The 21,866-nt window shown below is 43.8% G+C and overlaps 1 protein-coding gene across 1 annotated transcript in view; it reads left to right on the forward strand.

The window, feature by feature from the left end:
- Nucleotides 1–21,866, forward strand: part of MROH1 (maestro heat like repeat family member 1) — a 1,587,326-nt gene that overhangs the window by 14,430 nt on the left and 1,551,030 nt on the right. The window contains exon 2 of the mRNA XM_053715983.1: nt 2,191–2,336. Within this exon, the coding sequence (XP_053571958.1) occupies nt 2,191–2,336 (146 nt within the window). The remainder of the gene's footprint in view (nt 1–2,190; nt 2,337–21,866) is intronic.

The raw sequence follows: 21,866 nt of genomic DNA on the forward strand, positions 1-21,866 counted from the left end.
CCCTAGCTAACCTAACCCTCTGTATGACCTTATGTAACCCCAGGTGTTCTTCAGTCATTACTGACCATATCCCTAGCTAACCCTCTGTATGACTTTATGTAACCCCAGGTGTTCTCTGTCCTTACTGACCGTATCCCTAGCTAACCTAACCATCTGTATGACCTTTTGTAACCCCAGGTATATTCTTTAGTCCTTACTGACCGTATTCCTAGCTAACCTAACCCTCTTTATGACCTTATGTAACCCCAGGTGTTACTCAGTCCTTACTGACCGTATCACTAGCTAACCTAACCCTCCGTATGACCTTATGTAACCCCAGGTATTCCTCAGTCCTTTCTGACCTTATCACTAGCTAACCTAACCCTCTGTATGACCTTATGTAACCACAGGTGTTTCTCTGTTCTTACTGACCGTATCCCTAGCTAACCTAACCCTCTGTATGACCTTATGTAACCCCAGGTGTTCCTCAGTCCTTACTGATCTTATCCCTTGCTAACCTAACCTAACCCTCTGTATGACCTTATGTAACCCCAGGTGTTGCTCAGTCCTTACTGACCGTATCCTTTGCTAACCTAACCCTCCGTATGACCTTATGTAACCCCAGGTGTTACTCAGTCCTTACTGACCGTATCCCTAGCTAGCCTAACCCTCCGTATGACCTTTATGTAACCCCAGGTGTACCTCACTCCTTACTGACCATATCCCTAGCTAACCCTCTGTATGACCTTATGTAACTCCAGGTGTTCCTCAGTCCTTACTGACCATATCCCTAGCTAACCTAACCCTCTGTATGACCTTATGTAACTCCAGGTGTTCCTCTGTCCTTACTGACCTTATCCCTAGGTAACCTAACCCTCTGTATGACCCTATTTAACCCCATGTGTTCCTCAGTCCTTACTGACCGTATCCCTAGCTAGCCTAACCCTCCATATGACCTTTATGTAACCCCAGGTATCTCACTCCTTACTGACCGTATCCCTAGCTAACCCTCTGTATGACCTTATGTAACCCCAGGTGTTCCTCAGTCCTTACTGACCGTATCCCTAGCTAATCTAACCCTCTGTATGACCTTATGTAACCCCAGGTGTTACTCCTTACTGACCGTATCCCTAGCTAACCTAACCCTCCGTATGACCTTATGTAACCCCAGGTGTTCCTCTGTCCTTACTGATCGTATCCCTAGCTAACCTTCTGTATGACCTTATGTAAACCCAGGTGTTCCTCAGTCCTTACTGACCGTATCCCTAGCTAACCTAACCCTCCTTATGACTTTATTTAACCCTAGGTGTTCTTTAGTCCTTTCTGACCATATCCCTAGCTAATCGTTTGAACAATGAATGTGTAACATTGAGAAAGGCTAATATATAGCCGAAACGCGTTTGTACAGCACTTTCTAAACTGGCCATCCTTTCACTCCAGCCACCTGATGCCGATGTTTCCTGCTATCGGCCAGGAAACAGAGGAGTGATAGGTGGTCATTATTCTTTTAACGTTTGTTAAATAGGTGGTTGTGGGTAGTTTAAATTGTTTATCAGGGATGTTTATCCTGGTTTTAACTATTGAACATTAAAGTATGAATGTTTTAAACCTTAATACTTGACATTGAGTGAGAGTGAGTGCTACATTAACCCCTTACTATTCTGTCCTGTATTATCCAATCTTGTTATTTTTAAGGGGCAGCACCGGAATTTTATATCATTCCTATCTCACCAACATTTATAGTGTAGTGCCAGTTTTCCCTTTATGGTTCCCGTATCCCTAGCTAAACTAACCCTCTGTATGACCTTATGTATCCCCAGATGTTCCTCAGTCCTTACTGACCGTATCCCTAGCTAACCTAACCCTCCGTATGAACTTACGTTACCCCAGGTGTTCCTCACTCCTTACTGACCGTATCCCTAGCTAACCTAACCCTCCGTATGACCTTATATAACCCCAGGTGTACCTCATTCTTTACTGTACGTATCCCATATCACTAGCTCACCTAAACCCTCTATATGATTTTATGTACTTTATTCCCTAATTGACTATATTTCTAGCTAATCTAATCTTTTTTTTTTTTATTTTTTATAGCCCTATGTAATCTTGAGTATTGCCCACTAACTGCCTTCCTTATTTGCAATATGCAATTGATGTTTATAAGACTTTAAAACCTTCTGCGGTATCTTAATGTAATGTTGCTTGTTACAGGCTTGGCCGTCACACTCATGGATGCCTCTACAGATAAGGACTTGGAGGTGCAGGAGCAGGTCTATAGCTCATTGTGCTTTATGGGAGAATCTGCTCCAAAAGAAGTGCTCGAATCTTGTGATTCGTATTTACGGCAACATGACAAGGTATAGTGCACTGGCAAAAGCATGCAGGGGGACGTTTTTACATATATAAAACTTTTCTGGAACATAATAAAATAGGCTGAGGATTTCTAGTTTTGTTAGTCGCACAGCAGATGTTTACCCTTACTAGGGATTATAATTCACTGCTCAGACACTTAGAGCTTCTTTTAATCTTTAAGGAGCCAAATACATGACCCTCCTTTTTTTTTTTTTTTTTTTTTTTCTTTTTTATTTAAACATTTTTTTTATTATTTTTTTTTTATTGAGGTTTAACACTAAACAGTCAGATAAATAGAGACAAATATTTTCCAGGCTTTTACATTTCTGCACAAGATAGGAAAATATTTCACAACAGTATAAAATAGCATAAATACACGAGAATAGACTCATATAGCACTAAGTATAATAAACCTCATGTTTATAGTTATGGCTAACCCCTGTAAACAAATAGTTTGCTTTTTCACAATTGATGGCTGTCAAGTCTCCACCAGTTAAACAGAAAAGCATTGAAAGGGCAGAAGAGAATCCTTCACAGGTCCTGGGCTCATCTGGGACAACCCTAAGAAGTGACATGTCTAGATACCCTGTACCTTCCAGGTCTACAATTAAAACAGAATCCTCTGTCTCAGCTGAGGTTGATTATTCAAAAACACAGGACCCCCCTTCTGAAGAAGTAGCAAATTAGAGCACATACATGCTCTAGTGCAGAAATGTATACTTGCCTTAGAATGTGATGCCGCTACACCTACAGACCACAAATCTGTAGACTTGTAAGATCTTTATGGCACCCCTTAGAAGTCTTATTTGGTTCCTTAGGAGGTTTCTGATCTTATTAGCAAGGAATGAAACAAACCAGGCATTCCCTTTCGTTTCCTTTGCCAAATTTACCATTCCTTTTTTACCTTCTGAAAATTTGAATGTATGGGACACTATTCCAAAGGTACCATACCTCTAGATGACAATACCTCTTTTAAGGATCCAGTGGACTGAAAACTTGATGGTTTCCTCAGGAGATCCTTTCAGCTGTATGTTTTGTCCAGCTGTTAGTGTAGCTTGTGTGTCTACTGCTGCAGTCTGGTGTAACAACATCTTTGACCATTTTTTCAAGAAGCTGCACTTGAGAAAATTAATTTTGGTCAAGACTGTAATCCGTTTCATTTGTGATGCAGCTGTTTATATAACTTGCATTAATGCAAATTCCTACTATTCTGCCCTTAATCTCTAGAAGCAACACTACTTCTCTACTCTTATCTCTATTCTTTCTTCAAACCCAAAACGTCTGTTCTCCACTTTCAATACTCTTCTCCGGCCACCCCCTAATACAACTTCTCTGTCAGCTCAAGACTTTGCCAGCCACTTCAATAACAAAATTGACTCTATCAGAAACGAAATCAGCTATCAACATACTTCCATTCTCTCACCCCCTCAAACGTTAGCAATCAACCACAACTCACATAGCCATACATTTAGTTATTTCTCCCCTGTTACTGAGGAAGAAGTTTCGGCACTTATACTGAGCTCTCACCTCACTACCTGTCCTCTTGACCCTATCCCCTCAAAGCTGCTCCCCTCCCTCTCTTCTACCCTTACCCCTATAATCACACACATTTTCAACCTCTCCCTCCGCACCGGTATATTTCCCTCATCTCTGAAACATGCACTGGTCACACCTATCCTCAAAAAACCTTCTCTTGATCCAACCTCCTCATCCAACTACCGCCCTATTTCCCTACTCCCTCTTGCCTCAGAGTTTCTCGAAAAGCTAGTATATGCGCCCCTATCCCATTTCCTTACATTTAACTCGATCCTTGACCCACTGCAATCTGGATTTCGTCCCCATCACTCCACAGAGATAGCAATCGTTAAGGTTACCAACGACCTACATACAGCAAAATCAAAAGGCCACTTCTCTCTGCTTATCCTCCTTGATCTGTCTGCAACTTTTGATACTGTTGACCACCCTCTTTTTCTCAAAACCCTCCAATCCTTCGGCATTTGTGATACAGCCTTCTCGTGGTTCTCTTCCTACCTGTCAAACTGTACCTTAAGTGTAGACTTCTCTGGAGCCTCCTCTGCCCCATCACCACTTTCTGTTGGGTTAACGCAAGGCTCGGTCCCCTTCTCTTCTCAATCTACACGTCCTCATTAGGTTCCCTAATAAAGTTCCACGGGTTCCAATATCATTTGTATGCAGACGACGCCCAAATCTACCTCTCTGCACCAGAACTACATCCTCCCTTGCTAACCCGTGTCACTAACTGTCTCTCTCACATCTCTTCCTGAATGTCCCCTCACTACCTCAAGCTAAATCTCTCCAAAACTGAGCTCCTTATTTTCCCTCCTTTCAAAATCTCCACCCCTAATCTCTCTAACTGTCGACAACTCCATCATTACCCTTACCCCGCATGCCCGATGTCTTGGGGTCACACTTTACTCTTTCTTTCACTCGTCACATTCAGTCCTTGGCTAAATCCTGCTGCTTCCACCTTTAAAAACATCTCTAAAATTAGACACTTCCTTACACAAGATACAACTAAGATTTTAATCCACTCTCATCCTTTCCCGCCTTGACTACTGCAACTCCGTCCTCTCTGGTCTCTCTAGCTGCCGCCTAGCTCCTTTACAATCCATAACGAATGTCTCTGCCAGGCTCATCTTCCTTACACATCGCTCTTCATCTGCTGCATCTCTCTGCCAATCCCTTCACTGGCTTCCTCTTGTCTCCAGGATTAAACACAAAATTCACACTCTGACATACAACGCCCGCAACTGCACTGCTCCCCCTTATATCTCAGACCTTGTCTCCAGATACTCTCCCTCCCGTCCCCTTCGCTATGCTCATGACCTCCTCCTCTCTTGTTACCTCCTCACACTCCCGTTTACAGGACTTCTCCAGACTGGCTCCCATCTTGTGGAACTCTGCCTCGCTCCACAAGACTCTCCCCTCCCTAGTTTTGTAAGCTTCAAGCACTGCCTAAAGACTCTACTGTTCAGGGATGCATACAACCTACACTAACCTTTCTTTATACCGTTAATCCCAAGAATTTTTCCCTTAATGAATAGTTCCTAGAAGAGAGGGACTACTCCCTTGTGGGAGTAGTGGTCACAAGCCTGCCGCAGTTGGGGCTGGGATAGTTCCTTTAGCCTTGTCTTGCTTGGCTAAGAAGATGTACTCCCTCAGTATATCCTCTACTGTTAGTTACAGCGCTGAAGGAGCTTCTACTGTACTCTCAGGATCTTCATCTCGGTAAGAGACTGGAGTGGGTCAGTCACTGGGTAAATACTTGCATGTTCCACACAGCCCGCATGCTATCAGCAAGTACTTTAGGTTCAGTACTTTTATAGCCAGACACAGCACCAAAGCATAAAGTCAAAAACTATCATAGGTTTTATTTGACTTTCTAATCGACTGTTTTTGTGCACACTTCTGTTTGTGCACACTGAAAGGGTTTTAACATGTTTCTTCTATAAGATACGACGAGTCCATGGATTCATCCTTTACTTGTTGGATATTATCCTCCTGCTAACAGGAAGTGGCAAAGAGCACCACAGCAGAGCTGTCTATATAGCTCCTCCCTTAACTCCACCCCCCAGTCATTCTCTTTGCCTACTCTAAGTAGGAAGAATAAAGTGAAAGAGGTGATGAAATGTTAGTTTTTATTTTCTTTAAGCAAGAGTTTTTTTATTTTAAATGGTACCGGTGTGTACTATTTTCTCTCAGGCAGCAGATGGATGAAGACTTCTGACTGGAGGCTGATGATCTTAGCAGTTGTTACTAAGATCCAGTGCAGTTCCCACAGAATGGCTGAGGAGTACTTAAGAAACTTCAGTGTGAGGAACGTTTTTCATGCTATAAGCAGTGAGGTATGTTCAGTCATTTTTTTCTGGAGAGACTGTGGTATTTCAGAATTGGCTGACAGTATCCCCATGAGGGAAAGGGTAAGCAGTAATCCTAAGCAGAGGGGTATTACTAAGCTTGCATATAGGGGCTGAGAAAAAATTGTTGACACTAAGTTTGAATGTTTGTGGGCAAACGTTTTTTAACTGGGAGTGCTGATAACGTTTTTGGCAAGAAAATATTTCTCTTGCAAGGTGTATCCAGTCCACGGATTCATCCTTTACTTGTGGGATATTCTCCTTCCCTACAGGAAGTGGCAGAGAGAGCACACAGCAGAGCTGTCCATATAGCTCCCCCTCTAGCTCCACCCCCCAGTCATTCTCTTTGCCGGCTCTAAGCACTAGGGTCTCTCTACGGGAGGGTAAAGTGAATGTGGTGTTAGAATTGTAGTTTTTACTATCTTCAATCAAAAGTTTGTTATTTTAAATGGTACCGGTTTGTACTATTTACTCTCTGGCAGAAAAGTGATGAAGATTTCTGCTGAGAGGAAAATTATTTTAGCATGTTGTAACTAAAATCCACTGCTGTTCCCATACAGGACTGAGGAGTACCAGAAAACTTCAGTTGGGGGGGAACAGTTTGCAGGGTGATCTGCAATAAGGTATGTTAAGTCATTTATTTCTAGACAAGACTGAGATAATGCTAGAAGAGACTGACAATATCCCCATGAGGGGAGGGTAAGCTATGATCACAGACTTAGTAAGGAATTGAATGCTTACATAACAGGGCTGATATACTGGTTGACACTTGTTAAGGGCAATCGATTGTTTAGTTAAGGAAAAATCGTTTTGCAAGACACTTGAAAGCCCTTTTGGGTTCTTTCTGGGGTTATTACCCACATGGCTGTTTTTTATTCACTTAGGAGTGATTTAGTAGGCCTCACAACTCCGGAGCAGAGTGGGAGGGGCCTAATTTCGCACCTCAGATGCGCACTTAGAACTGCAGACATTTCATGCTACTTCACATGGAGGGTCCTGCTGCTGTTTGAGGGCCTTAAAGAAGCTTTCATCCCCCAAATCTGATACCTAAGGGCAGGTAGGGCCACAGCAAGGCTGTGGCAAGGTGCTGTAGTATTTTTGACTGGGTGTTGGCTTTAGGCTGCTCCGGTTTGGGCATTAAGGGGTTAATCGTTCTGCAACTTGTGGTGCAATCTTATTAAGGCTTTAGGTACATATGGTGAAAATTTCAAAAGGATTGCTGCATTTTTCACTGTTTTGTAAAATTGTGTGCTCTTTTTATTTCTTAAAGGCACAGTAACGTTTTTTCAAATTGTGTTTTTTATTTGATTAAAGTGATTTCCAAGCCTGCTTGTGTTTACTACTAGTCTGTTAAACATGTCTGACACTAAGGAAAATCCTTGTTCAATGTGTTTAGAAGCCATGGTGGAACCCCCTCTCAGAATGTGTCCCACTTGTACTGATATGTCTATACACTTTAAAGATCGTATTGTTGCACTTAAAAATGTGGCCCAAGATGATTCTCAGACTGAAGGTAACGAGGGTAGCCCGTCTGCCTCTCCCCAAGTGTCACAACCAGTTACGCCCGCGCAAGCGACGCCTAGTACCTCTAGTGCGTCTACCCCTTTTACATTGCAAGACTTAGCGGCAGTCATGGATAATTCTCTTACAGCCTTCTTATCTAAACTGTAGCGAAGGAAAGAAGGCGCCAAATAGGGTGATATCGCTAGAAACAAATACAGAGGCAAAGTGACAAAGACTATTACTCACAAGCCAGGCGGCACTGAATCGTGCCTTCACAAGCGGACCGGGACCTCAGCGTCGCCCGGATGACCAACCAAGGCAAAATCCAATCGATGGATCAGGAACACGCTGCCGACAGCCAATCAGGGCCCAAAGCGGCAACACACCTTCCTTTCAAACCTACGTGTCTCTACACTTCCAGCTGGGGATAGATGATACACTACAGGTGCCGGGAAATTGCTCCGATTCCTCGGTAGTGATAAAGGAAATATAATATTGGATAAAGGGGAGAACGAGCTCCAGCAGGATATAAAATCAAGTTTATTAAAATCTTTTTTAAAAGCATCGCGTTTCTCGGCTACACAGAGCCGTTTCGCCGTTTCATCAGGCTATAGCCTGATGAAACGGCTCTGTGTAGCCGAGAAACGCGTTGCTTGTGGTGCAATATTTCCTTTATCACTACCAAGGAATCGGAGCAATTTCCCGGCACCTGTAGTGTATCATCTATCCCCAGCTGGAAGTGTAGAGACCCGTAGGTTTGAAAGGAAGGTGTGTTGCCGCTTTGGGCCCTGATTGGCTGTCGGCAGCGTGTTCCTGATCCATCAATTGGATTTTGCCTTGGTTGGTCTTCCGGGCGACGCTGAGGTCCCGGTCCGCTTGTGAAGGCACGATTCAGTGCCTCCTGGCTTGTGAGTAATAGTCTTTGTCACTTTGCCTCTGTATTTGTTTCTAGCGATATCACCCTATTTGGCGCCTTCTTTCCTTCGCTACAGATACCACATACCTTGTTTACATCGGAAGAGCAGCCTGGTTTCTACGATATTGGAAGCCGTCGACCACCATCTTTGTTTGTTCCCTGAGTGCACCCACATAGGAGGACGACACCCTGAACTGTTCTTATCTAAACTGCCCGTCTTACCTGCAAAGCGTGATAGCTCCGTTTTAAGAACAGATTATGAGCATTCTGACGCTTTGGTAGCCGTATCCGATATACCCTCACAACGCTCTGAAGTGGGTGTGAGGGATTTGATGTCTGAGGGAGAAGTCTCTGATTCAGGAAGGGTTCCTCCTCAGACAGATTCAGATACATCGGCTTTTAAATTTAAACTAGAACACCTCCGCGTATTGCTTAGGGAGGTATTAGCTACTCTGGATGACTGCGACCCTTTGGTGATCCCAGAGAAATTGTGTAAAATGGACAAGTACCTAGAGGTCCCTCTTTACAAGGATGCGTTTCTGGTCCCTAAGAGGATTGCGGATATCGTTACTAGGGAGTGGGATAGACCAGGTGTTCCCTTTGTTCCCCCTCCTGTTTTTAAGAAAATGTTCCCCATATCTGACCCTGTGCGGGACTCGTGGCAGACGGTCCCTAAGGTAGAGGGGGCTGTTTCTTCTCTTGCTAAACGCACAACCATACCAATTGAAGACAGTTGTGCTTTTAAAGACCCTATGGATAAAAAGTTAGAGGGTTTACTTAAGAAAATTTTTGTTCAACAAGGTTTTCTTCTCCAACCTTTTGCCTGCATTATTCCTGTAACTACTGCAGCCGCTTTCTGGTTTGAGGCGCTGGAAGACTCGTTCCAGACGGAGACCTCATATGTTGAAATTATGGATAGAATTAAGGCTCTAAAGCTAGCTAATTCTTTTATCACTGACGCCGCTCACCAAATAGCTAAGTTAGCGGCAAAGAATTCAGGTTTCGCCATTTTGGCGCGCAGGGCGCTATGGCTAAAGTCCTGGTCGGCCGATGTGTCGTCTAAATCCAAGCTTTTGAACATCCCTTTCAAAGGAAATACCCTTTTCGGGCCTGAATTGAAAGAGATTATTTCAGAAATCACCGGGGGAAAAGGCCATGCGCTCCCTCAGGACAAGCCCTTTAAGACAAAGAACAAAGCTAATTTTCGTTCCTTTCGTAATTTCAGGAATGGCCCCGCTTCATCCTCTTTGGCTGCAAAACAAGAGGGTGACGCTTCACAGCCCAAGGCAACCTGGAAGCCTTACCAGGGCTGGAATAAGGGTAAACAGGCTAAAAAGCCTGCAGCTGCCACCAAGACAGCATGAAGGGGTAGCCCCCGATCCGGGACCGAATCTAGTAGGGGGCAGACTCTCTCTCTTCGCTCAGGCCTGGGCAAGAGATGTACACGATCCTTGGGCGTTAGATATTGTATCCCAGGGATATCTTCTAGAATTCAAGGGTTCTCCTCCAAGGGGGAGGTTCCACATTTCTCGTCTGTCTACAGATCAGACAAAGAAAGAGGCGTTTTTACGCTGCATCGAAGATCTACATACCATGGGAGTGATACACCCAGTTCCAATGGCAGAACAAGGGTTGGGTTTTTACTCAAACCTGTTTGTGGTTCCCAAAAAGGAGGGAACTTTCAGACCCATTCTGGATCTAAAAATTCTAAACAGATTCCTCAGAGTCCCATCATTCAAAATGGAGACCATTCGGACAATCTTACCAATGATCCAGGAAGGTCAATATATGACTACCGTGGATCTAAAGGATGCATACCTACACATTCCTATCCACAAAGATCATCACCAGTTTCTCAGGTTCTCTTTTCTGGACAAGCATTACCAGTTTGTGGCTCTTCCTTTCGGATTAGCCACTGCTCCCAGAATTTTCACAAAGGTGCTAGGGTCCCTCCTGGCGGTTCTAAGACTGCGGGGCATAGCAGTAGTGCCTTATCTAGACAACATCTTAATTCTGGCGCCGTCTTTCCAAACAACCAAATCTCACACAGAGATTGTATTGGCCTTTCTAAGGTCTCACGGGTGGAAGGTGAACATCAAAAAGAGTTCTTACCCCTCTCACAAGGGTTCCCTTCCTAGGGACTCTAATAGACTCGGTAGAAATGAAAATATTTCTGACGGAGGTCAGAAAATTAAAACTCTTAACTACTTGCCGAGTTCTTCATTCCATTCCTCGGCCATCTGTGGCTCAGTGCATGGAGACAATCGGATTAAAGGTAGCGGCAATGGACATAGTCCCATTTGCTCGGATACACCTCAGACCACTGCAACTATGCATGCTCAAACAGTGGAATGGGGATTATGCAGATTTGTCTCCTCAAATTCAGTTGGACCAGGAGACCAGAGATTCTCTTCTCTGGTGGTTGTCTCAGGATCACCTGTCTCAGGGAATATGTTTTCACAGACCAGAGTGGATCATTGTAACGACCGACGCCAGTCTGTTAGGCTGGGGTGCGGTCTGGAACTCCCTGAAAGCTCAGGGCTTATGGTCTTGGGAAGAAAAGCTTCTCCCGATAAACATTCTGGAACTGAGGGCGATATTCAACGTTCTTCAGGCATGGCCTCATCACGACTGTAGCTTACGTCAATCATCAGGGGGGAACAAAGAGTTCCCTAGCGATGACGGAAGTAACCAAAATAATAAGGTGGGCGGAGGATCACTCCTGCCAGCTCTCAGCAATTTACATCCCAGGAGTAGACAACTGGGAGGCGGATTTCCTAAGTCGCCAGACTTTTCACCCGGGGGAGTGGGAACTCCACCCGGAGGTGTTTGCCCAGCTGACTCCAGAGTTGGATCTGATGGCGTCCCGTCAAAACACCAAACTTCCTCTCTACGGGTCCAGGTCCCGGGACCCCAAGGCGGTATTGATAGATGCTCTAGCAGCGTCTTGGTCCTTCAATCTAGCTTATGTTTTTCCACCGTTTCCCCTTCTCCCTCTTCTGGTCGCCTGAATCAAGCAGGAGAAGGCTTCAGTGATTCTGATAGCACCTGCGTGGCCACGCAGGACTTGGTATGCAGACCTAGTGGACATGTCATCTGTCCCACCATGGACACTGCCAATGAGGCAGGATCTTCTAATACAAGATCCATTCAAGCATCCAAATCTAGTTTCTCTACGTCTGACTGCTTGGAGATTGAACGCTTAATTCTATCAAAGCATGGTTTCTCTGAGTCAGTTATAGATACTCTGATTCAGGCTAGAAAGCCTGTCACCAGGAAAATCTACCATAAGATATGGCGGAAATATCTGGGTTGGTGTGAATCCAAGGGTTACTCATGGAGTAAGATTAGGATTCCCAGGATATTGTCCTTCCTCCAAGAAGGATTGGAGAAGGGATTGTCAGCTAGTTCCTTAAAGAGACAGATATCTGCTCTGTCTATCCTTTTACACAAGCGCCTGGCAGAGGTACCAGACGTTCAAGCGTTTGCTCAGGCTTTAGTCAGAATCAAGCCTGTCTATAAACCTGTGGCTCCGCCATGGAGTCTAAATCTAGTTCTTTCAGTTCTTCAAGGGGTTCCGTTTGAACCTTTACATTCCATAGATATTAAGTTATTATCTTGGAAAGTTTTGTTTTTGGTAGCTATATCTTCTGCTCGAAGAGTTTCAGAATTATCTGCCTTACAGTGTGATTCACCTTACCTGGTGTTCCACGCAGATAAGGTAGTTTTGCGTACCAAGCCTGGTTTTCTTCCTAAAGTTGTTTCTAACAAAAATATTAACCAGGAAATAGTTGTTCCTTCTCTGTGTCCTAATCCTTCTTCGAAGAAGGAACGTCCTTTGCACAATCTTGATGTGGTTGGTGCTTTAAAATTCTATTTACAAGCAACCAAGGATTTCAGACAAACATCCTCCTTCTTTGTTATCAATTCTGGTAAGAGGAGAGGTCAGAAAGCGACTGCTACCTCTCTTTCCTTTTGGCTGAAAAGCATCATCCGTTTGGCCTATGAGACTACTGGCCAGCAGCCTCCTGAAACAATTACTGCTCATTCTACTAGAGCAGTGGCTTCCACATGGGCTTTCAAAAATGAGGCTTCTGTTGAACAGATTTGTAAGGCAGCGACTTGGTCTTCACTGCATACTTTTTAAAATTTTTCCAAATTTGATACTTTTGCTTCTTCGGAGGCTATTTTTGGGAGAAAGGTTTTGCAAGCAGTGGTGCCTTTGTTTAAGGTACCTGTCTTGTTCCCTCCCTTCATCCGTGTCCTAAAGCTTTGGTATTGGTATCCCACAAGTAAAGGATGAATCCGTGGACTGGATACACCTTGCAAGAGAAAACAGAATTTATGCTTACCTGATAAATTACTTTCTCTTGCGGTGTATCCAGTCCACGGCCCGCCCTGGCATTTAAGTCAGGTAAAAATTTTTTTGTTTAAACTACAGTCACCACTGCACCCTATGGTTTCTCCTTTTTCTTCCTAACCTTTGGTCGAATGACTGGGGGGTGGAGCTAGAGGGGGAGCTATATGGACAGCTCTGCTGTGTGCTCTCTTTGCCATTTCCTGTAGGGAAGGAGAATATCCCACAAGTAAAAGATGAATCCGTGGACTGGATACACCGCAAGAGAAAGTCATTTATCAGGTAAGCATAAATTCTGTTTTATTCATCAGGAAAGTTGTTGATAATTTAATAAGAGGGTACACTTGGCTTCTTTTTTTTGGGGTTTAAGAACCCACATGGCTAGTTTGAGACCGCTCTGATGCGGTTCATTTGGGCTTAGAGACATTTAGTGAGATGGGCGGGGCCTATTTTCGTGCCTCAGTTGCGCAGTTGTATTTGCAAGGCAAGCAGCAAGCTCCAACTCTGGTGGGCCCTTGTGAGTGTTTTGTGCCAAATCGATGCTTCTAACCCTGTTTTCCGGATCCCTGAGGGCAGGTAGGCGCCACAGCAGGGCTGTGGCGAGGTGCAGGGGGTGTTTTTTCCGGACTTAAAAGTTTATTATTCATCCGTTTTTTTTACTGTAAGGGTTAAGTGTTCCTTTCCTTGGGAGGCAAACTTAGCTGCATAAGTTGAATCTTATATCAAACAATTGAAACAATTGGATGATTTTAAAGCAGTTTTGCAAAACGTGTATGCTTTTTTTCTCTTAAAGGCGCAGTACCGTTTTTTAAGATTATTTTTTCACTAAATAACGTGTTTTCAAGCCTGTTTGTGGTTATTACTAGCCTGTTAAACATGTCTGACATTGAGGAAAGCCAATGTTCAATGTGTTTAGAAGCCATTGTGGAACCCCCACTTAAAATGTGTCCCTCATGCACTGAAAGGGCAATAAATTGCAAAGAACATATTTTAGCTGATAAAAGTATGTTGCAGGATGATTCTCAGTCAGAAGGGAATCAGATTATGCCATCTAATTCTCCCCAAGTGTCACAACCATTAACGCCCGCACAAGCAACGGCAAGTACTTCTAGTGCGTCTAATTCTTTCACCCTGCAAGATATGGCCGCAGTTATGAATACTACCCTCACAGAGGTTTTATCTAAGCTGCCTGGGTTGCAGGGGAAGCGCAGTAGGTCTGGTGTTAGAGTAAATGCTGAGCCCTCTGACGCTTTATTAGCCATCTCCGATGTACCCTCACAATGTTCTGAGTTGGGGGTGAGAGATTTGCTGTCTGAGGGAGAGATTTCTGATTCAGGAAAGATGTTCCCTCAGACAGACTCCGATATGACGGCTTTTAAATTTAAGCTAGAACACCTCCGCTTGTTACTCAGGGAGGTTTTAGCGACTCTGGATGATTGTGACCCTATTGTAATTCCACCAGAGAAATTGTGTAAAATGGATAGATATCTAGAGGTTCCTACTTACACTAATGTTTTTCTGGTCCCTAAGAGGATTTCAGACATTGTTACAAAGGAGTGGGATAGACCAGGTATTCCCTTTTCTCCCCCTCCTACTTTTAAGAAAATGTTTCCCATATCAGACACCATTCGGGATTCGTGGCAGACGGTCCCTAAGGTTGAGGGAGCTATTTCTACCCTAGCTAAGCGTACAACTATACCTATTGAGGACAGTTGTGCTTTCAAAGATCCTATGGATAACAAATTAGAGGGTCTTCTAAAGAAAATATTTATTCATCCGGGTTTTCTTCTGCAACCTATAGCGTGCATTGTGCAGCTGCGTTTTGGTTCGAGGCTCTTCAGGTTGAGACCCCATTAGATGATATTCTGGATAGAATTAGGGCACTCAAGCTAGCTAATTCTTTCATTACAGATGCTGCTTTTCAACTGGCTAAATTATCGGCAAAGTATTCAGGTTTTGCCATTTTAGCGCATAGAGCGTTATGGCTTAAGTCCTGGTCTGCTGACGTGTCATCAAAATCCTAAGCTTTTAGCCATCCCTTTCAAGGGTAAGACCCTTTTCAGGCCTGAACTGAAAGAGACCATTTCAGACATCACTGGAGGAAAAGGCCATGCCCTTCCTCATGATAAGACAATAAGATGAGGACCAAACAAAATTTTCGTTCCTTTCGAAACTTCAAAGGTGGTCCCTCTACCTCCTCCCCTGCTGCAAAGCAAGAGGGGAATTTTGCTCAATCCAAGTCAGTCTGGAGACCTAACCAGACTTGGAACAAAGGTAAACAGGCCAAGAAGCCCGCTGCTGCCACCAAGACAGCATGAAGGGGCAGCCCCCGATCCGGGACCAGATCTAGTTGGGGGCAGACTTTCTCTCTTTGCTCAGGCTTGGGCAAGAGACGTTCAGGACTCCTGGGCTTTAGAAATCGTGACCCAGGGGTATCTTCTAGACTTCAAAGATTCTCCTCGAAGGGAGAGATTCCATCTTTCTCAATTGTCTGTAAACCAGACAAAAATAGAGGCGTTCTTACGCTGTGTAGAAGACCTATATACCATGGGAGTAATCTGCTCAGTTCCAAAAACAGAACAGGGGCAGGGGTTTTACTCCATTCTATTTGTGGTTCCCAAAAAGAGGGAACCTTCAGACAAATTTTAGATCTCAAGATTCTAAACAAATTCCTCAGAGTCCCATCTTTCAAGATGGAGACCATTCGGACTATTTTACCAATGATCCAGGAGGGTCAATATATAACCACCGTGGATTTAAAGGACGCGTATCTGCACATCCCTATCCACAAAGATCATCACCAGTTCCTCAGGTTCGCCTTTCTGGACAAGCATTACCAGTTTGTGGCTCTTCCCTTCGGGTCGGCCACAGCTCCCAGAATTTTCACAAAGGTGCTAGGGTCCCTTCTGGCGGTTCTAAGGCCGGGGGGCATAGCAGTGGCGACTTATCTTAATTCAGGCGTGAACTTACCAACTAGCCAAATCTCCCACGGACATCGTGTTGGCTTTTCTAAGATCTCACGGGTGGAAGGTGAACGTAAAAATAGTGACGACAGACGCCAGCCTATTGGGCTGGGGTGCAGTCTGGAATTCCCTGAAAGCTCAGGGTGTGTGGACTCAGGAGGAGGCTCTCCTCCTGATAAATATTCTAGAACTGAGAGCAATATTCAATGCGCTTCAGGCGTGGCCTCAGCTGGCTTTGGCCAGATTCATAAGATTTCAGTCGGACAACATCACGACTGTAGCATATATCAATCATCAGAGGGGAACAAAAAGTTCTCTAGCGATGATAGAGGTTTCCAAAATAATTCGATGGGCAGAAACTCACTCTTGCCATCTATCAGCAATCTATATCCCAGGAGTGGAGAACTGGGAAGCGGATTTTCTAAGTCGTCAGACTTTTCATCCGGGGGAGTGGGAACTCCATCCGGAGGTGTTTGCACAATTGATTCATCAAAGGGGCACACCAGAATTGGATCTCATGGCATCTAATCAGAATGCCAAACTTCCTTGTTACGGGTCCAGATCAAGGGATGCTCAAGCAGTACTGATAGATGCTCTAGCAGTATCTTGGTCGTTCAACCTGGCTTATGTGTTTCCACCTTTTCCTCTCCTTCCTCGTCTGATTGCCAGAATCAAACAGGAGAGAGCTTCAGTGATTTTGATAGCACCTACGTGGCCATGCAGGACTTGGTATGCAGACCTGGTGGACATCTCTACCACCATGGACTCTGCCACTGAGACAGGACCTTCTCATTCAAGGTCCGTTCCAGCATCCAAATCTAGTTTCTCTGCGGCTGACTGCCTGGAGATTGAACGCTTGATTTTATCCAAGCGGGATTCTCTGAGTCGGTCATAGATACATTGATTCAGGCTCGAAAGCCTGTCACTAGGAAAATTTATCATAAGATATGGCGTAAATATCTTTATTGGTGCAAATCCAAAGGCTACTCATGGTGTAAGATCAGGATTCCTAGGATTTTGTCCTTTCTCCAAGAAGGATTGGAGAAGGGGCTATCAGCTAGTTCCCTAAAGGGACAGATGTCTGCTTTATCAATTTTACTGCACAAGCATCTGGCAGATGTTCCAGACGTTCAGTCGTTCTGTCAGGCTTTGGTTAGAATCAAGCCTGTGTTTAAACCTGTTGCTCCGCCATGGAGTTTGAATTTAGTTCTTAAAGTTCTTCAAGGGGTTCCGTTTGAACCTATGCATTCCATAGATATTAAGCTTCTATCTTGGAAAGTTCTGTTTTTAGTTGCTATCTCTTTGGCTCGAAGAGTTTCTGAATTATCTGCATTGCAATGCGACTCGCCTTATCTTGTTTTCCATGCTGATAAGGTGGTTTTGCGTACCAAACCTGGATTCCTTCCTAAGGTTGTTACTAATAGGAATATTAATCAGGAAATTGTTGTTCCTTCTCTGTGTCCTAATCCTTCCTCTAAGAAGGAGCGTCTGTTGCACAACTTGGACGTGGTTCGTGCCTTGAAGTTTTACTTGCAAGCGACCAAAGATTTCCGTCAATCATCTTCTTTGTTTGTTGTTTTTTTTGGAAAACGTAGAGGTTCAAAAGCTATGGCTACCACTCTTTCTTTTTGGCTGAAAAGCATCATCCGTTTCGCATACAAGACTGCTGGACAGCAGCCTCCTGAAAGGATTACAGCTCACTCTACTAGAGTGGTGGCTTCCACATGGGCTTTTAAAAATGATGCTTCTGTTGAACAGATTTGTAAGGCTGCGACTTGGTCTTCGCTTTATACCTTTTTCAAATTTTACAAATTTGATACTTTTGCTTCTTCGGAGACTATGTTTGGGAGAAAAGTTCTTCAAGCAGTGGTGCCTTCTGTTTAGCCATCTGTCTTGTCCCTCCCGTTCATCCGTGTCCTGTAGCTTTGGTATTGTATCCCACAAGTAAAGGATGAATCCGTGGACTTGTCGTATCTTATAGAAGAAAAGTAAATTTATGCTTACCTGATAAATTGATTTCTTCTATGATACGACGAGTCCACGGCCCGCCCTGTCAATTTAAGACAGATTATATTTTTTTGTTTAAAACTTCAGTCACCTCTGCACCTTTTAGTTTCTCCTTTTTCTTCCTGTACCATCGGTCGAATGACTGGGGGGTGGAGTTATGGGAGGAGCTATATAGACCGCTCTGCTGTGGTGCTCTTTGCCTCTTCCTGTTAGCAGGAGGATAATATCCCACAAGTAAAGAATGAATCCGTGGACTCGTCGTATCATAGAAGAAATTAATTTATCAGGTAAGCATAAATTTACTTTTTCTTAAATTTGTCACTGTGCCTATTATGTACACTCTTTATTGGGGTCAGTCTGTACATTTTCTAGTGTTTTTTTTGCTTGGAGTGGCATTAAAGGGGTAACCTTGACTTTAAATCCTCCTGCTCTCTTGTCTGGCTTCCTTAGTGCTCTTTATTCTCAGAATGCACCTGGAATGCTAAGGAGACACAGGGTCTGGCGATGAGGCAGAGCGCGTTACAGAGTATCTGCTGGCAGGGAGACGGTTATCAACTAGGCTGTTTGGCACACTTCTTGCCTCATTGCGTTTCAGGGCTTAGCGCGCAACAGGAGTTCATTAAAGAGGCAGTAAACCTACAAAATAATGTTCTATAATTCTGCACAAGAGATTGTACTCTGTTTACGTTGGATGCTTCGTCTTTGTTCTTCCACATTTACATATCTTGATGAGAATGCTTTAAGAGACTCCCCTGTATATTCTCACTCTGCATGTTGCTATATGCAACGGCTTCCCTGCGACTATATTAACTTTGTTCTTTTGCTTCTTTTTTTTTGTATGCAGAATTATTTAACATTATTTTGTAGGTTTACTGCCCCTTTATAACAGCTTCTTAGTTGGCCAATGCTTTATAAAGCCTTGGAGGGGGTAGGCACCCTATTCCTGAATAGCTGAGGCATTGTATAAGGTATTGGGTGGCACATATAGTTGACAAATAATTTTTGGGAAGTTGACACCACTTTTGCCACAACACTATTTAAAAATGTGTATATTCTGTTTTGGAGAAACTTTATAATTATTGCCTCAATATGTATTTACACTGGTAGTGTTTAAAAGGGTGCTCTTAGTGTATGTGCACACAGAAAATGGTTAAAAGGTTGACTCACAGGGCCTACTTGGAGGCAGGGCAATTGCCATTTCTTTCCAATGGCATGGAGAGTCCACAATTCCATTCATTACTGTTGGGAATTCAACAGCTGATACCAGGAGGAGGCAAAAACAACCCAGCAAAATCTTAAGTATCCGTCCCACTTCTCATACTTTCCCAGTCATTCTTTGCCTCTGTAACTTGGAGGATGGCGAAGATGGTGCTCTGAAGAAATTTGGTTTAAGTCATTTAATTGGTAGCTGTTAGCTGCTGGATGTCGCAGGGAACGTCTTTGTCCTCCTTCCAGCAATCTGTGCTAACACCCCCACCTGGCATCCATTGTTGGCTTACACTGCTTTCCTTTTTACCTCCGGTCCCTGTCAGCTGGATTATGGAAACTGTCAATGAACCTGAGTCTGAGTTAAGTCCCAATTTTCTCTCTATACTTGGGAGGATTTCTCTGGAACAGGCAGAGGGTGTCCTGGTGGGCACCGACTATCTCTCTAGAGGTATTTATTAAGTGATTGAGAGGTCTCTGTAAGGGATCCTATGATATCTGGTGGTGACTATAGACCCAAATAAGAGGGCAATATTCTCGCTTTGTGGAGAATGGCCTCAGACCTGGAATCTCAGCCTTATGGTGAGTGTGCGCTTGTAAGGCTTGCGGGTCAGTGAACGGCCACCATTTGGTCCCGCTCTGGTCCACAGGCTAAGCGGCTGGGGACTAATGTTCCTGCTAATCACTGCACTTTCTAGGTCTGACAAGTCAATCGGCTAGTTTCTACTTTCCGCCATGTGCCGTGTGATTTAAGGGCTTCCTGGTGGGACATAGTTTGCTAGTTTCAGCTATGGTAAATGTTCTAATATTTTGTGTGAGGGGCAGGATTGCTACTGCGGTCTTTTGAGCTCATTCCTATGACGCTAGTTAGCTTGAAGGAGTACAGTTTCTGCTTTTTATATGCTAGCTGGTTCCTCCGTTTCGCTGTGCGAAATCCACAGGGCAGGTGCCCTTATTGATTGTGGATATTGGGGGTTTACTTTTTGAGAGCTGATTCAGATAACAGTGCGGGTCATTTTTATATAGCGTCTAAGCTTCTCTCATCTCCAAAATCTGTGTATGCTTCCTGGTTCCCTCTCTCTGCCATATGTTCAGGTCAGATATAGCGAATATGTCAGTGAGGATGATCACAATGTTGCTGAGAGCTTTCCCGCCACAGGACTGTCCGTTTTTCACGCTCAGTGACTTTGAGTGTTGCCCTGTTTGTTTTTTTAGCGCGCCTTTTCCTCTGCGCGTTTTCCAGTTGGACCATATTAATTGTGAGCCGCTTGTGTCTCATAGTCTCATATGCTTGGCGACTGTCGGCCCTCTCTCTCACTATGACGTTTTCTTTCCTGGATGGGAGTTTAAGCACCTCTTTTTGTGACATGAGTGGCTTCCTTTTGTGCAGGTTTCATCTACTTATTAAAGTACCGGAGCAGAGGGGGTCTCGTTAAATTTACTAAGACTGGGGGTTACTTTAAATCCTTGATGACTCTGTTTTAAGACGATTGGCAGAATCCCAGGTGCTCACGTGGCGTTTATCTTGCCTGCTTAAGTTTGAACCTCCAATAGGACCAAGGTTTTACTTAGAAAATATGATTTTCTGTTATGTGTATGCAGATTGATTATTTCATGGCAATTTTCTCATTCTGGGCAAATGTGGCATTATCCAATGGTTATTTAAAGTTGTCCATATCTGTGATAGCACAATGACAAGGCAACTATCAAGCTCCTCAGCATCTCTGGTTTGCCTCTGGGCATGGTCAGAATGGGGGGCTTGACACTCATGCTTTTACATATGTGTACTTATTTTTTCTCTTTCATGAGATATTATTTATCTCTTATTAGGAGGTATAGCCCCCTTTGTTGGGGTCTCTCTCTAAATTTACTTTTCCTTTATAGGAAGGTCTATGTTCTTTATTGCTAAATAATGTATTGTTTTCATTATATCCTTGTCTGAAGAGGTAAAGTGAGGTTTTAGTTTCTTCAATCAAGAAGTTTTGTGTACTCTGACTGAGAAGGCAGCAGGCATTAGTTCCCATGGGACCGACACTTGTGTTTTGTGCACCGGATCATTGTCGAGTAATTTTGCAGTACCCTGGGGGCAGGTAGGCGCCGCAGCAGAGCTGTGGCGAGGTGCAGGGGTCATTTTTTTCAATAAAATATTTTTTGTGCTATAAAATGTCTTTTAGAGGTTAAATTCACCCTTTGCCCTTAGGGTGCAATAATTTTGGAAAAAATTGAATAGGTATATTTAATTGCATAGCGTTATTTAAACGTTTTAGGCAGTTTTGGAAAATTTGTGTGCTTTTTATTTCTTAAAGGCGCAGTACATATTTCTTCTATAAGGTACGACAAGTCCACGGATTAATCCTTTACTTGTGGAATATTATCCTCCTGCTAACAGGAAGTGGTAAAGAGCACCACAGCAGAGCTGTCTATATAGCTCCTCCCTTAGCTCCACCCCCCAGTCATTCTCTTTGCCTATTCTAAGTACTAGGAAGGGTAAAGGGAAAGAGGTGATAAAATATTAGTTTTTAATTTCTTCAAGCAAGAGTTTGTTGTTTTAAATGGTACCGGTGTGTACTATTTACTCTCAGGCAGCAGATGGATGAAGACTTCTGCCTGGAGGATGATGATCTTAGTATTTGTAACTAAGATCCAGTGCTGTTCCCACAGAGGCTGAGGAGTGCAAGAAACTTCAGTGAGAGGAACGTTTTCAT

Source organism: Bombina bombina, chromosome 5, assembly GCF_027579735.1.
Source record: "Bombina bombina isolate aBomBom1 chromosome 5, aBomBom1.pri, whole genome shotgun sequence".
NCBI lineage: Eukaryota > Metazoa > Chordata > Amphibia > Anura > Bombinatoridae > Bombina > Bombina bombina.